At 37.0% G+C, this 14,478-nt stretch overlaps 1 protein-coding gene across 1 annotated transcript in view; it reads left to right on the plus strand.

Moving 5' to 3' along the window:
* Positions 1-14,478, plus strand: part of vipr1b (vasoactive intestinal peptide receptor 1b) — a 33,983-nt gene that overhangs the window by 17,065 nt on the left and 2,440 nt on the right. Inside the window, exons 4-12 of the mRNA XM_020925628.2 lie at positions 916-1,016; positions 3,402-3,499; positions 4,985-5,117; positions 7,544-7,697; positions 7,851-7,911; positions 7,997-8,069; positions 12,780-12,871; positions 13,254-13,383; positions 14,130-14,171. Coding sequence (XP_020781287.1) covers positions 916-1,016; positions 3,402-3,499; positions 4,985-5,117; positions 7,544-7,697; positions 7,851-7,911; positions 7,997-8,069; positions 12,780-12,871; positions 13,254-13,383; positions 14,130-14,171 — 884 coding nt within the window. The remainder of the gene's footprint in view (positions 1-915; positions 1,017-3,401; positions 3,500-4,984; positions 5,118-7,543; positions 7,698-7,850; positions 7,912-7,996; positions 8,070-12,779; positions 12,872-13,253; positions 13,384-14,129; positions 14,172-14,478) is intronic.

Consider the following 14,478-nt stretch of genomic DNA (forward strand, 5'->3'; position numbering starts at 1 on the left):
CCCAGTTATCTGCCATTCTATGTTAAATGAATATGCAAATGAATCCTTGTAGATATAATTACCTTCGTTTACAGGATCATTTTGCAGAAGGGAGAGAAGGCTCAATTTAGATAAGCAGTTTACAAGAACCTCTTTAGAGTCCTGATGAATAAAACATGAACAACTATGAATGAACAAATACAACACATTTACCTGTAATGCAATACCAAATTATTTCTCTTTTGGCATTGTTTTTTTAAGCTGGATGCCCTTCCAGACATATCTGTCCATTTTTAAGAGATCGTGCTGTTATCCTGTTACTAAAATTTCAGACAGATGTACATAGGAAGGAAGAGGCTCAACACTCAGGCTGAGATGCTGTTTTTAATGAACAAGAGGAATTGATGTGTACAGTATTAACCAACTCCATCTTATTATAATAATTATACATCTATATCTATCTCTCTATCTATCTATACATTTATATCAATTTAGACAGATAGATATTCTAAAAAGGAAATTACTTATAGTATCTTATCATTCAATCATAACACAAATTACATTAATTCATATTTACCATACATACTAAAAATGCGAAAATGTTAACACTATTCATTAAACATTAAATATGAGCAATTAAATCTGATCAGTATCTTGCTTTAGTATCAACAAATATCTGGGTATCTGTTCTTATGGCAAGCCTCATGTTAACATATTATTGCTGTGGGTCAATCAGCTCATGTCTTCATACATATACTGTATTTGTGCATTAGGTTCTCTGTGTGTGGTTTGTCATCAGTCTCCTGATTTGGTCCTGGGTCAGTTCATGTCACAACTCTTGCTGCTAGATTGATTTAAAGTGTCTGGGAGAGATGGTAAATGAGACTTTGGCTGGCTGTGAGCACTGACCTCTCCCTGTGCCCATATAACCCACAGGTAACCTCTCCAAAACCTGCACAGCGGACGGATGGACGGACATGCATCCTATTGACATCGCCCTGAACTGTGGATATAACCCGAACAGCACCAGTGATGACGTGAGTGCACCACCCCTACCGCCACAAGTTCCCTGCGCTCAATGAATACGTTTGAGTGCTTAGGCGGGACACAATAATAGCAGGGGACCAACGTGCAGGAAAAATCAGATCCCTCTGCGGGAGGGTGCTGAGTCTATCAGGACTTATCGATTTTCTAAGTCTTTTTTTACGCATCCCCAATCGATCAGGTTTCAGACTTGTGAGGCTTAAAAAGAACTACTCAAGAGGGATCTGTATTCATTCAGGCAATGTTGTAGCTTCTACAAAGATCAGGCTTAGTGATGGGGTGACGAGGTGGTGGGATTATAAAGTAGCAAGTGAACATTTTGTCCTGACAGTTGACTCTGGAAAATAGAGTCAACTGCAAACCAGGGGAATGCATCTACCAAAAGTGTATGTGTATGAAGTATGTTTTATGTCCACTCATACTGATCTATTGCAGTTTTTTTCTTCTAAAACAAATACAAATAGCTTCATATTCAGTAGACTTCAAATCAAAAGTCTGAACTCACAAATCACATGCTTTTACTAACGGACAGTTTGCTGTAGAACATCTTGATTAAAAAGACCCAAGCCAGCAATTATCATTCACAATATAACTGAATCTTCACTCATGTTTTAGTAATCTGGTTTATGTAGTTTGTTTTCCTCTTCAGAGTTTACAACACTTGCCCTTCACTGCAAAACACCAGCTTATTGTAATCCATGAAGCATCTTTGTGTTTTTGAAACTCTTTGAGTTGTCTTTGCTCAAATTGCCTCCACTTTTTTATATTTGACGAAGCGAACGATCTTCAGTGTGTCGGCAAATGCAGTGCCCTTTGCTGGCATTTTGTAGACAAATTTTGTGCCAATTATATCAAAAGACTTATGCGGTGTTTTCACAGCACATACATTATTTGTGATGGGAGCTTTGCACCATTGCCACTGAAACTGACTATGCAAAATAAAGGCATTATATTTCAAATGAAATTATGAAGATTTTGATACATCAGGCATAAGATACTGTATATCCAAAAAAAGAGAGTAAGACTAAAACAAATGGACTTTTTAAATTACCTTTGCATTTTTCAGATTGAAATTTCATTCTTATATTTGTTACATATCATTGTTTTGAACATTTTTTGAAAAGTGAAAATTTTAGATGACCACTTGAACAGAAATACTGTTCGTGTGTACATCTTTTAACAAAAATGTGTAAAATGTACAGTATAATTGGTGATGTCCCTATATGCACTTTACACTGCATTTCAGTTCCCCATACTGTCAATCCGTTATGTTATGTCCTTCTATCTCATTTTAACCTAAGTAAGTTGTTATTACTCACACACTTCTACAACTTGCAAGTGTAATAGCCACAAATTAAAAAGTAGCTTCCTGCCGTACTCTCACATACACAGAAGAGACAAAAGGTCAGGTCAGGTAATTATATATAATCAAATAGGAACTGTCGCAGCTTTACAGGCGCCTCAGGAAAAAGGGAAGCAATAAATACATGTAATGGGCTCTCTTTGCTCTGTGGAAGAGCACTTCTTACCAATGAGCAGAAGTTAGGTGAAGACTAGATGTTCTGGACAGGGTGGTAAAAGCTTTTCTGGTGGACACTTTTTGCTCTGACTCATAGGAGCGGCTCATTAGTATTCCACATAAGAATCAGAGGAGACCGAGCTGTCGCCCAGCTCTAAAAGGAAATCAATGTCCTGCATAGTTGATAGTGGCAAGTGAAGCGGGAGAAAGCTTTATCTCATTTTCATCGAGACTCACTGTATCTCCTGAGTCCTAAAGATCTGACCCCTCACACAAATACTATGCAACACTGCTCAAAAGTTATCTAACTGACAGACTTTAGTTTTTTATAGAAACTGTGAGAAGAAACAACTATTTGTGGTGTCTCAGTTTTTGACATATGAAAGAGTAAAATCTTTAAGTCACTTTCATTTACAATGTCTGATAAATTGGACTGTAGGAGAACATTTAGTAGTTTTTGTACTGTACTATTTTTACAAAGACCCTATATATTGCTTCTATTTTTATTTAAATTAAGCTGTTCTTATAATTGCTTTTTGTTACTAAGATTGTTTCATAATTGTATTTCTGAGCCGCTGTGTCCAAGTAATTTCCCTTGAGGATCAATAGTTTGTATGAATCTAAAACCACTTATTTTGCCCTATTGGAATAATCATGATTATTAAAATTCATATTTATCTTATCAGCCCTAAAGGAAAATAGAAGTCAATACTATTGACAAAGAGTCAAAAAGTCTTATTAAAAATAAATATGTAGTAAAATAAATAAATAAATAAATAATAAATAAAATAAATAAGGAGTGTGTTTTTCATTTATGTAATTCAGTGCTGACTTATACTATTGTTTTGTTTGTTCTCAGGGCAAGTTTTTTTGGCAAGTGAAGATTGGCTACACTGTGGGCCATAGCGTCTCCCTCATCTCTCTGACTACAGCCATTGTAATCTTGTGCGTTTTCAGGTACTGTTCGTTCTCACACATCAGCAGCCAAAGCATATACTCTATCAAACACTCTGACAGAGAAGTTAAGATAGGAAATTGATGTTTGTGTCTGGCAGCAGCTAATCGGACTTGAGATTGCACTTTCATTATCTGCTTTTAGGTGTATACAAAGAATGTAGTAAGAATGAAGTCATAGAGCTGAGATATTATTAAAAAAAAAATTTTTAACTATGCAAATAATAAACTTTGCACTCATGCCCTAAAAAAGTAATTTTTAAGACCGTGTTCTGATGACTCACAGAGGGACAGGATTATTCAAAGGTTACATTTATTTTACAGTTTTTATCACAGAGTTTAATAGGTGTGATGCAAATATTTATCTATCTCTCATTATTAAAGATGGTGCACTATGCATTTTTTTTTAGCACAGAGTCTCCATGGAAATTATTGCTTTGTCAGAAGAAATGTTCTAGAGCCACCAGTCCAAGTTACAGGTCAGATCTGTGGACTACTCAGTGTAAGAATTTTTTTTTTCAAAGTTTGTTTCTTTGAAAAAAACAAACAAAAACAAAAAAAAAAACAACTGGATAGATGCAAGATAGAAAGGTTTAATGTCACACTGGGGAACAGGCATAGCAATAACATCTCTGTGGGGTCATGTAAATGGCAGACACTCTCATCAGAAAGGTAAGTGCACCTTTGAATGCAGATTTATACTGACTCTATTAATCATTCAGCTGAAAAACCTTTTTTTTTTTTCCTAAAATTTCAATTATGCCCATGTTGGTCGAGATCTGTCGGTGTCTGGTGAAAAGGTTTATACACAATGAGTGACCAAAACAAAAACAGCAAGTGAGCACACAGCCACGGTCAAGCTTTCACTAAACCATCACAGCAGAAATCATGGGAAGCTAATTTACACAAGAAGTACCCAAACATGGACATGAGAGAGAGTCAACCATGAATATAAAAACTGGTAGCAAACAGACATAACAGACTTTGTTCAAAATGAGAGATTTTGAGATTACCTTGTCCTTACCTCATGAGCTTATTGACAATAGTAATTTTGTATTAGTTTTGATGTCATCTGAACCCAAACTATTAATTTTTCATTGAAACTACACAACAACTAGTGGCATTTAAATTGAATGCCATAGTAGATTAATGTGTATTAAATACATAGTAAATAGATTAAAGCATATAATAATTTATATGCATTAATCTATTTACTGTTGCAATTCATGGTCAAACTCTGTATGTAAGAATGCCGTGTTATAATTATGAAGGTGTGAGTAGTCATAAAAAGCCATCAGCAGAGTTAAGTAGATCCGCCCACTCTGTTAAAGGAAACTGTGGGCTGTTAATTATCACTTAATTTAGTCTGTAATTTGCTGCCATTGTGAGCGATTAACTCAAGGACATTGGATAACAAGCAGGGCGGCCCATGTCATATTATAATGTCGTGTGTGGGTGTTATATGTGAATGTTTTTGGTATGTTTCAGAAAACTTCACTGCACCAGGAACTTCATCCACATGCACCTGTTTGTGTCGTTCATTTTGAAGGCCATCGCAGTGTTCATTAAAGACGTGGTTCTGTATGAGGTCGGAGAGGTGGACAACTGCTCCTCTGGTTCGGTGAGTTCATTTTCAGGCACTTAAGTTGGACATCTGTGATCATTTAGGGTCTCCTTGAGCGGTACAAAGCCAGACAGGACTAAGGTCGCTGCAGGTGAGTCTCGCCCTGGACAGCTGTAAGTAATGGAGATCATTAAACACATTAAGATGCTTAATGACAGCTCGCCTGGACTAAAGGGGATGTGGGGTATAGATGGTGTTTCAATATAAGAAAAATCAGAGCTTCTTACAAATTTTCTAGTTTATCAAGGGCATTTTGACACTGAATGTGCAGTGAAGAAGGGGTCAAACTGTTTATTTCTTTTAAATTGGGCTACATTTTTTTATCTAGTGACTAAATTAGAAAAAGTTATATTATGATATTGCTATTGGTTAAGACATTAAATGGATATCTAATTCTTTATGCAGATTTTATGTATTCATATTGTTTAGGTCTTAATGCAATAATGTGGGGACAAATGACAAAAGCTGTTAGCACCCTACAAAATTGTATTTATCATAGAAGACAAGACATATGAAATACACTAGGCCAGATTCAGACAATTTCTAGTTTAAATTCTCCCATAAAGACCCTTTTACAAACAAATATGAACTAAAATTGGCAACTGGAGAAGTTTATTTTAGCAGCCACAATGCTTGCAGATTTCTTGCCAATAGCCTTCTTCACATACCGCTGATGTGTGGTGCTCAGGGCTAGACTTAACTCAGATCTAAAGTTTATGCTATCTCCACACAGTGTATTTATCAGCAGCAGTCCTGGCCTTGGGATGTTAATGGAAGTGGGGCATTGACAGGAGCCAGCTGCTGCCATGCTACCACTGAAATAAACAGAAAAGTGGCAGGTTTGGTGGCACGGCGCTCGTCTTGACCCCTCTCTCGTTTTGCGTGTGGGAGTTTTGGATGTCTGCTTCATTAGCCCTCCTCTACAGTGCCCCCATTAGATTAATGCAGGATATTATCGCCGCTGGGAAGCTATTCACGAACGCATGATTTAAGGTACCTCGGTAAGCATTACTGTGGGGATGGCATCACTTTTTCCAGCAGCGAAATATCTTATCATTCATCCACATGACATTGAGGACAGGCAGAAAATGGAGCTCCAGGAGGCAATTTGTCCTGATTTGCACATATTACAATGAGGTGTGTGGTTCAGGCTGCATATCCATGTGCATATTCCCCCCCTTAGAATTGCCAAGTGGGAATTAGTTTAAATAAGCCCCCAAATCCCTGTCAGCTCTACTCTCTGGCAGCTGCCGTGCACCCATGTCGGAAACTTCATATGCCACCCGCACACCAAGGAATGCGTTTGGATTTCTCATTTCCTAATCGCCCCTGTGTGTGAATTTGATTAGTCATTTATCTAATATATAAACTCATCTCGGTGTTGACTTTTTCATGCACTATTTGCCATGTCCAAGTGATGTATAAAATGAACTTGTTTTGTGGAGTGGGGAGACGGTGACTGAGAGGTGGTTGACGTGTGTGTCCTCACCCCAGAATCATGATTAATGGCAACTACAGTCCGTGCACAGACTCAAGCCACACAATGGAGTTTATTTTTCATGCTGTTTTCCACACCCATTTATCATTCTTAGTAGAGGAAGTCCAGGGAAAAGGTGGGTATTTTCAGTGGTATGTAGTTCTGATTGTGGTGTCTCTCCACTTAGCCGAGTGTCAGGAGTTGTTTAGGGAGAATGTTGATGTTTTAGGTTTTAGGTAAAAAAAAAAAAAACATTGGATGGATCAGGAGCACTTTTGGATGCTACTAGGGTTGAGGTATTATTTTTATTACAGTGATTCTGAAATGTTAATATGTTGTACATTTAGGATGATTTACCTCGGGACCATTTAAACATTTCACTGTCTGGGCTTTATTAGATTTGGTTCATGATGAATTTAAATTAATCAAAATAATAGATTTTAAATGACCAATTTTGTTTTCTATTTTGATACACTTTTAGTTTGTAGACTGTGTGAACAGTGGACAAGTATTGCCTTTTGTGTTTGAATAGTGTTTGGTACAGGTGCTGGTGGGTGGGTTACAGGAAGACCAGATAGGCATTTTCCACTGTCCTCCACAGCTCAGCAGTTTCCTCCCTGCTTCTTCTGTCTTTTGGGAGAAATTTAGTTAGTGATTTTCTGCCTCATTAACTCTCTGCTCAACATTTCACTCTGTCCAAAAATAGCAAATGAAAAATTCAGTTCTGTCAACAGGACAAAAGTTTTAGAGAGATTTTTCGCCAAGCTGCTTCTTCACTTTAGTTCAGTTCAGAACTGAAGAAGCTGTTTGGGTGAGTGTACCTGGACAACTGAGAGATTACACAGACATCTGTCCAAAAATGTCAGTTGATTCTGAAACTCTGAATTTATCATAAAAGTGAAGTCTGATGGTGCTCATGTTGTATTTTTGCTGTGTCCATTGGCAGGTGGGCTGTAAGGCTGTGATGGTGTTCTTTCAGTACTGCATTATGGCCAGCTTCTTCTGGCTGCTGGTGGAGGGCCTGTATCTTCATGCATTGCTGGCAGTCTCTTTCTTCTCTGAAAGGAAGTATTTCTGGGCATACATCTTAATTGGCTGGGGTGAGCACTCTTCTTTCTTTCTGTACCTTTAACTGTGTCTGTGGCTCCTGTGTGAGAGGCCCCAACTGTCAGCTACAGATGAGACAGAGGTCATGACCCCTGGTCTGTAATCACCGTAGCAACACTTTTATTTATTTGTTTCCTTTGGTGAAGGAGGCCCCATTATTTTCATCACAGCTTGGAGTATTGCCAAAGCCTATTATAACGACGTGGGGTAAGCAAAACACCCAGCAAGTGCTTTGAAATAGTAATGTTTCTTGATTTGTCACAGTGTGTATTCTTTTATGTATAATTGACAGGTGCTGGGATATTATTGAAAATACGGATGTGTTCTGGTGGATCATTAAAACACCTATTTTGGCATCAATCTTGGTAAGTGGTAGAAAAATTTTTACTGCTAACATAAATGCGAAGTCTCTTTTGAAGTTCTGAAGTGTGTGTTAAACCAGCTGTTTCGTGTCACGCTGTACAAATAAATTTTTTGTATTAGACCATGGTAAAAGAGTTCCCTCATCATCAGCATAGTCAAAGTTATATTTCAGTTGGTTCATGCATGTTGATTAATACTGTATTGTCCTGCATTCAATACTTGGCTGCTTTATTCACCAATTAACGTTAAACATTTACTACCAAGAAATACTTTATTTGATGGTGTCACCTGCTCGTTATTTAAACTAATAGGTTTGCTTTGCAGTTTTGGGTTACTTAAAAAGTACCACTAAGCATTAAAATGCATTTTATTATTATCTACAAATTCTAGTGTAACTTGTTCCTGAGCGTGGACAGTTTCTGCATCTGTTTCTATTGAGTTTACAGTGCAGGAGCAGAGAAAGCACTGATCGCAGGATCAGAACAAACTATGGCATAGCTCAAACCCAGACTGGGTCACTTTGTAGAGCGGTTTGGATTAAACAAGCAAAGTATGAGAGATTTACAAAAAGTTTTAGAAAATTGCTATAGCGATTGAATTGTTCGTCACTATACAACAGTCCTAATTTATCATCATTCCTAACCTCATGAGAGATAAATGCTCATATTATGACTTTTTCCAAAAAGTTATAATATTTTCTCTTGTGTTGAAGTGTTTGTGTCATTTACAGTGTTTTTTTTTTACTTTGGCACATTTTCTGAAACTTTTTATACATCTGGCAGCTCTTTTGTGAACTTTGCAAAACTATTCACACAAGACACAAAACAAACAGAATGTTTGAAAAATTTAACTTTGTGAACACTCTAAAAAGCACACTTAAAATACAAACACAGTCATCAGATTTATAAACATATCTAACCATGATAAAGACACTGTTTGGAGAATGCTCCCACACTGTTAGAGGTGCAGCGTGAGGGAGTCAGAAGCCTGTAGGACCAGTATCACATTGTTTGTTTGACAATGTGGCATATCCTCTAAACACTGTATGTGTGCTTTTTAGCTGTTGGTATCCTTGAAGTCACTAAATGAAAATCTGGTTCACGCAGGTTTTCACTACAGAAGTTTTTTACGCCGTGTTTCTAGTGCATCTGTCTATGTCTATAAAATGTCTTCACATTCTGATTTCTGTGTGTTCAGTTTTGGACTTTGGTATGAGTGTGCAGTATTTGTGTACACAGATGATAGCATGTGCAGAGAGAATGCTATAGTTGCAATCTGTGATTAAATCGTTATTGTGTTTTAGGTGCTGCAAAAACAGTTGTGGTCAAAGAGTTAGTTTTTTTCTATCCCTTTTGACATTTGCAAAAGTGATACATAAGATAATTTTCTGAAACAAATTTTATCTCAGCAAAAAATCTCTGCAGTATTTATTTTCAAAACTAATCAATCATCTCCCCAAAGCAAGTTTTAGCATCAAAATTTAAACTTTTATCATATGTTTTTATGTGTTCTTTCATTCATATAAACTGTATGTAGGGTGTCTGTGTTCACACAATTTGTGCTCTGCTTAGGCCTTTCTCCCTGTTTGATTCATGTGTGAAATCCTTTATTGTTTGATTTTGGGTTGATCACAGATTGTAGTTTTTTGGCTGTTAATTTCTGACTTTCTATATTGAAATTGACAGAGTTTGGGTCAAACTCCTTAACCACGTGAGAACAGACCTAAAACAAAACAACCTGGATTCACTGATCTTGTTTGTTTATGAATGAGAGTTGTGTCAAGTGTTCTGAGAAAGAGCCTGTGTGAGAACTGTGTGAACTAATGAGAAATGTTCCAAATGGCTTGACCACCTGTGCCCCTATTCAGATACACATTAGAAGCAAATTATTAAACTAAACCAAGTTTAACAAAATGTGCTAAAAACACTGAAAAAAATTTTAATGGTTGAAAATGGATATAAAGTTGTGCCAACATAACAAGAATATTAGTTCCTGCAGTGTCAAGTTTTGAACATTTTTGTCAAATTTTAGATTTAAGTGTCAAAGCGAAACAAAAACAGTAACAAGTAACAGGTGAAAAAAAAAAAAATCAACATTATGGAAGTGAAACAAAAGAACTTTTAATAAAATGAAAGCTGTAAATACATTAATTAAGATGATTAAACTAGAAGGTAGACAGTATTTTTCACATAACATATGCAGCTGCATTGATTTGTTTGCTTACTCTCTTGTGTTGTGCAAAACGGACAAAAAGCTTTGTTGAAAGTGCTCCCATAAAATCTAATAATGATGAACACCAGACGAGACGTTTTAAATTGTTAGTACATAAGAAAGCTCTCTTATCAGCCTGCATCAGTTTACTGCATCATCTTTGATTTTGAACACCTCATTTGAACTCTTCATTGTCTCAGCGCTCAGGCCGTCTGAGGTTAGAATGACCTCACCTTTTCAAACAGGAAAAGTTTCAGCTAAATTTTCTCCCGTCTAACAGTTTGACAGGTCATGTGTTGTCTCCAGGTGCCATTTCCCCCACAATAAATAGGGCAGTTTAGAAACAAGGGATTTTACTGCTTTTCTTTGCAATGAATTTTGTTTTCTGTGTTTATATGTATGTATGTATTACATAATAAATAAATGAATTCATACATACATAGATACATACATATTATGTATGTATTTATTGTTCTAATTATCTAGAGTCACACTTTTTCTTGTACATTAGATGCTTTTTAAAAACAACAATATTATGTGGAATGTTTAAATATTATCTATTAGTAATCAATAGTTCTTGAATGTTTTGATGGTAAAATTTGCATCAGATTTGTGGTGAGACCCAAATCTAACCCAACCCAAAATAATGCTACATAGGGTTCCAAGAAGAACAGCTGATAGCTGATAGCTAAGGTCAGTTAAATACAATCAATCAATTAACCTGCCCAGGGACTACAGGTGGAAATTAGCACCAGTGCTTCAACCTGGTACAATGCATCTCTCCTGTTAAGGTTAATGTAGATTGTGCACTGTCCCTGTTTCATTAAATGAACTAAACAAGATTTTTAATGTGTTTTATGTCTACTCTGCTGACTAGGCTTTTATGTAGTTTAACAATTATTGTTACAGTATTTGGCACATTTTCTGAAATCTTTCATAAATCTTTTGCGCACTTTGCAAAACTGTTTACACAAGACACAAACCAATTCAGAACATTTGAAAAATTTAACTTTATGGAAACACTTGTAAAAAGCACACTTTGTGGTTCAAATACAAACATCATCCAGACACTGTCGGGAGAATGCTCCCTCACTCTTAGTGTAGTGTGAGGGAGTCAGAGGCTTGTAGGACCAGTATCACACTGTTTCTGAAGGTTTAAGACTGAGGCGTATCCTCTAAATTTATGTACAATATTACACAATCATTTTGGTCACAAAAAAGTGTGATTTTCAGATCTGTACTTTTGAGCAGTAGGTGTCTAAACTGTGTCAGACTTGGATCTCAAAGTCTCTAAATGAAAAAATGGTTCAGCCAGGTTTCATTTAGTTTAGAAGTCTCACTACAGAAGTCTTTTACATTGTGTTTCTAGTGCTTCTGTGTCTGACTATGAAATCCATTCATATTGAGATTCCTGTGTGTTCTGTGTCTATACTCTATGGACTTTGTTGAGTGTGTGCAGTATTCAGGTACAGAGACTATAGCACGTGCAGAGAGGGCGTTACAACTCTAATCTGTGTTTAAATTGTTGACAGTTGTGTTTTGGTTCTGCAAAAAGTGTTTTGGAGTTTTGATCTGAGAGTTAATGCCTGAAAATGGATATGAGGTTGTGCCAACATGATGGGACTATTTGCTCCTTCAGTGGCACATTTTGAAGATTTGTGCCCAAATTTAGACTTTCGTGTCAAAGCGATTGGAAAAAAAAAAACTGCATTAGGAGGTATAATCCTTATGAGGGCATATGATTTAGATTATTTGAGACTGCTACAACAGTTTTCTTTCCATATATGTGAGTAGTTTAGTGCTCACCCTTATCTCTGACATATGCTGTTTGGTCTTTTGCCTGTCTGTCATCACTTGGCAGCAGTCGTTGACAAATCAGGTTTCATTGGTGCTAATCCACATTAGGATCAAGGCCAGAAGACTGACAGATCACATAACTTCATCTCCTCACCAGCTGCAGGGCTTTGGAAGGGCACCATTTTGTGCTTCAACACAAATTAGCTGTCAAGAAATGCATGTTTTCACACAAAAACAAATTCAAAAAGCCTCAGTCACAGATGTACGGTAAACCTGATTGAATTGTGTGTGTAAATATAAAAAACTGATGAGAAAGTATCTAAAACTGTAGGTCTTTGGGGGTCTCTGCTCAGACATATTAGAAATGTGTGCATCTTCATGTAATTCGATTCATCAGACAATACAGTATTTTAAAAAGCACTATGCAACTTTGCTGTTAGGTGGGTATCCATGAAAAATATTTTTGCTTTACCTGGAATGCTCCGCAGTGGTATAAATGGGCTTATAGTTTAAAAGTATGCATTCTTTATGGAGATCATCAATGATATCTCCATGAAAACAAGCAGGTGGCATACCCTCCACCAGAAAAAGTTACAAGTAATGCTTGTTCTGAACGGTGGTCCAGTGTGATGTTATTTGCTGCATCCATGTGACATTTCAGTTTAAACATTGAAGCTAAATCTCTTAATACTATTTCTTTGCAGATGAACTTCTTCCTCTTCATCTGCATCATTCGAATACTCCGTCAGAAGATCAACTGTCCAGATATTGGGAGAAAAGAGTCCAATCAGTATTTGTGAGTAAACAGCTTTTTGGACAAACTTCCTTTAAGTTTATTTATGCTTGAGAAATCATACTGGTAATACTGATAGGAAGTGAACTTCAGATATGCAAAAATCTCTTTACACTGGGAAGAAGCGCAGTAAGGGAAAGATTGCATGCAAGCTGATATGGTGCATAAACTGATTTTTGCATGATAGAGCCTCTTATAAGATCGTAATGTGAGGCAATTCTCCTGCTGACACACTTAATCAGTTTTTTTCCATCTCTGAGCCCAAATATAAAATGAAAGAGCCTGTGCAATAGCATTTTATTATTGACACAAATGGAGAAAAATTGGAAACTGGTTTGAGGGAGGCCCTATGCAGCATTAATATGTTTTCCACTTGTCGTTTCAGGAGACTGGCCAAGTCAACACTGCTGCTGATTCCTCTGTTTGGGATCAATTTCCTTATTTTCGCATTTATCCCAGAGCAAGTGAAGACAGAACTGCGACTAGTGTTTGATCTGATCTTGGGGTCCTTTCAGGTTTGAACTTCTTTATGACTAACTGTTGTAAATAAATAATAGATGATAAATAATAGATAATCATAGCTGCTCTTTGTAACTGTTCAGGGGGGGTCTATTACCTGCCTGTCTCCAGTTTTATTGCTTTGGCTTGAATTTTCCACAGTATGGCATTACACTTGTCTAGTGCTTTTATTGCTCAAAAATACCTTGAAGTTGCCTCTCCACATATCTTTCCCGTAACTTGGCCTGATGGTGTCTAGCATTACAAGCAAAGCAATACAATCAATGGAGAGAAGCGGACCCTCCACCCAAAAAGCTACATAATGCAACGTTTAATTTAGAAAATGTCTTGATAAAACTGTGAATGATTCTCCATGCTGTTTGGTGTTTTCCTTTACAAGATGCCCAGGGTTGTGCTTATTACTCACTACAGCTTTTAGATAATAAATTCAAAACAGACATCCGGTATGGCCCAGTGTAATTCTCTGAAACTGTGGCCAGTGCCAGGGCATTGACTCAGTCTCATCATTATTGTTTTAAGTGCACTGCTATTTCAGTTCTTCATAATGACGAGCACTGGAGATGGAGCCAGCCTCTTCTTGTTACTTGTGCAAACTAGCTCTTTTAGTGTCTAGTAAGTGGCACATAGGGTGATTATACCATACAGAATGTGCGATGATAAACCATGATGTGGATAAGGTAAACACATTTGATAGGGCGTTTAACCTTAACACAAATTGTTTTTCCCTTTTCCTTCCATTTAGGGCTTTGTGGTGGCGGTCCTCTACTGCTTCCTCAACGGAGAGGTACGTCCTTCTCACTGTTATGTAAACACACTTTAAACAGTCAGATTTCCTCGAGGCTGCAGGTCTGAGTGCTGTGATAATCGGCTGTGTTTAAAAAAATGTGTTTAGAATTGAGGTGGAAGGAATTACAATCCTAAGGTTTGCCCTTTACTGTAAAAACATAGATGTTTTTGGTCTAAGTGGAAATATCCACATAATCCAACAGTATGCTTAACATATACTCTGACACAAAATTAACATTAAGGTCAAACATTGTGTCATAAAACACAGTGGCACAGTTGTTGACAGGTGAAAGGGCTGTTGCCTT

Source organism: Boleophthalmus pectinirostris, unplaced genomic scaffold (genome assembly GCF_026225935.1).
Source record: "Boleophthalmus pectinirostris isolate CB_2022bp ecotype Guang Dong unplaced genomic scaffold, ASM2622593v1 HiC_scaffold_15, whole genome shotgun sequence".
NCBI lineage: Eukaryota > Metazoa > Chordata > Actinopteri > Gobiiformes > Gobiidae > Boleophthalmus > Boleophthalmus pectinirostris.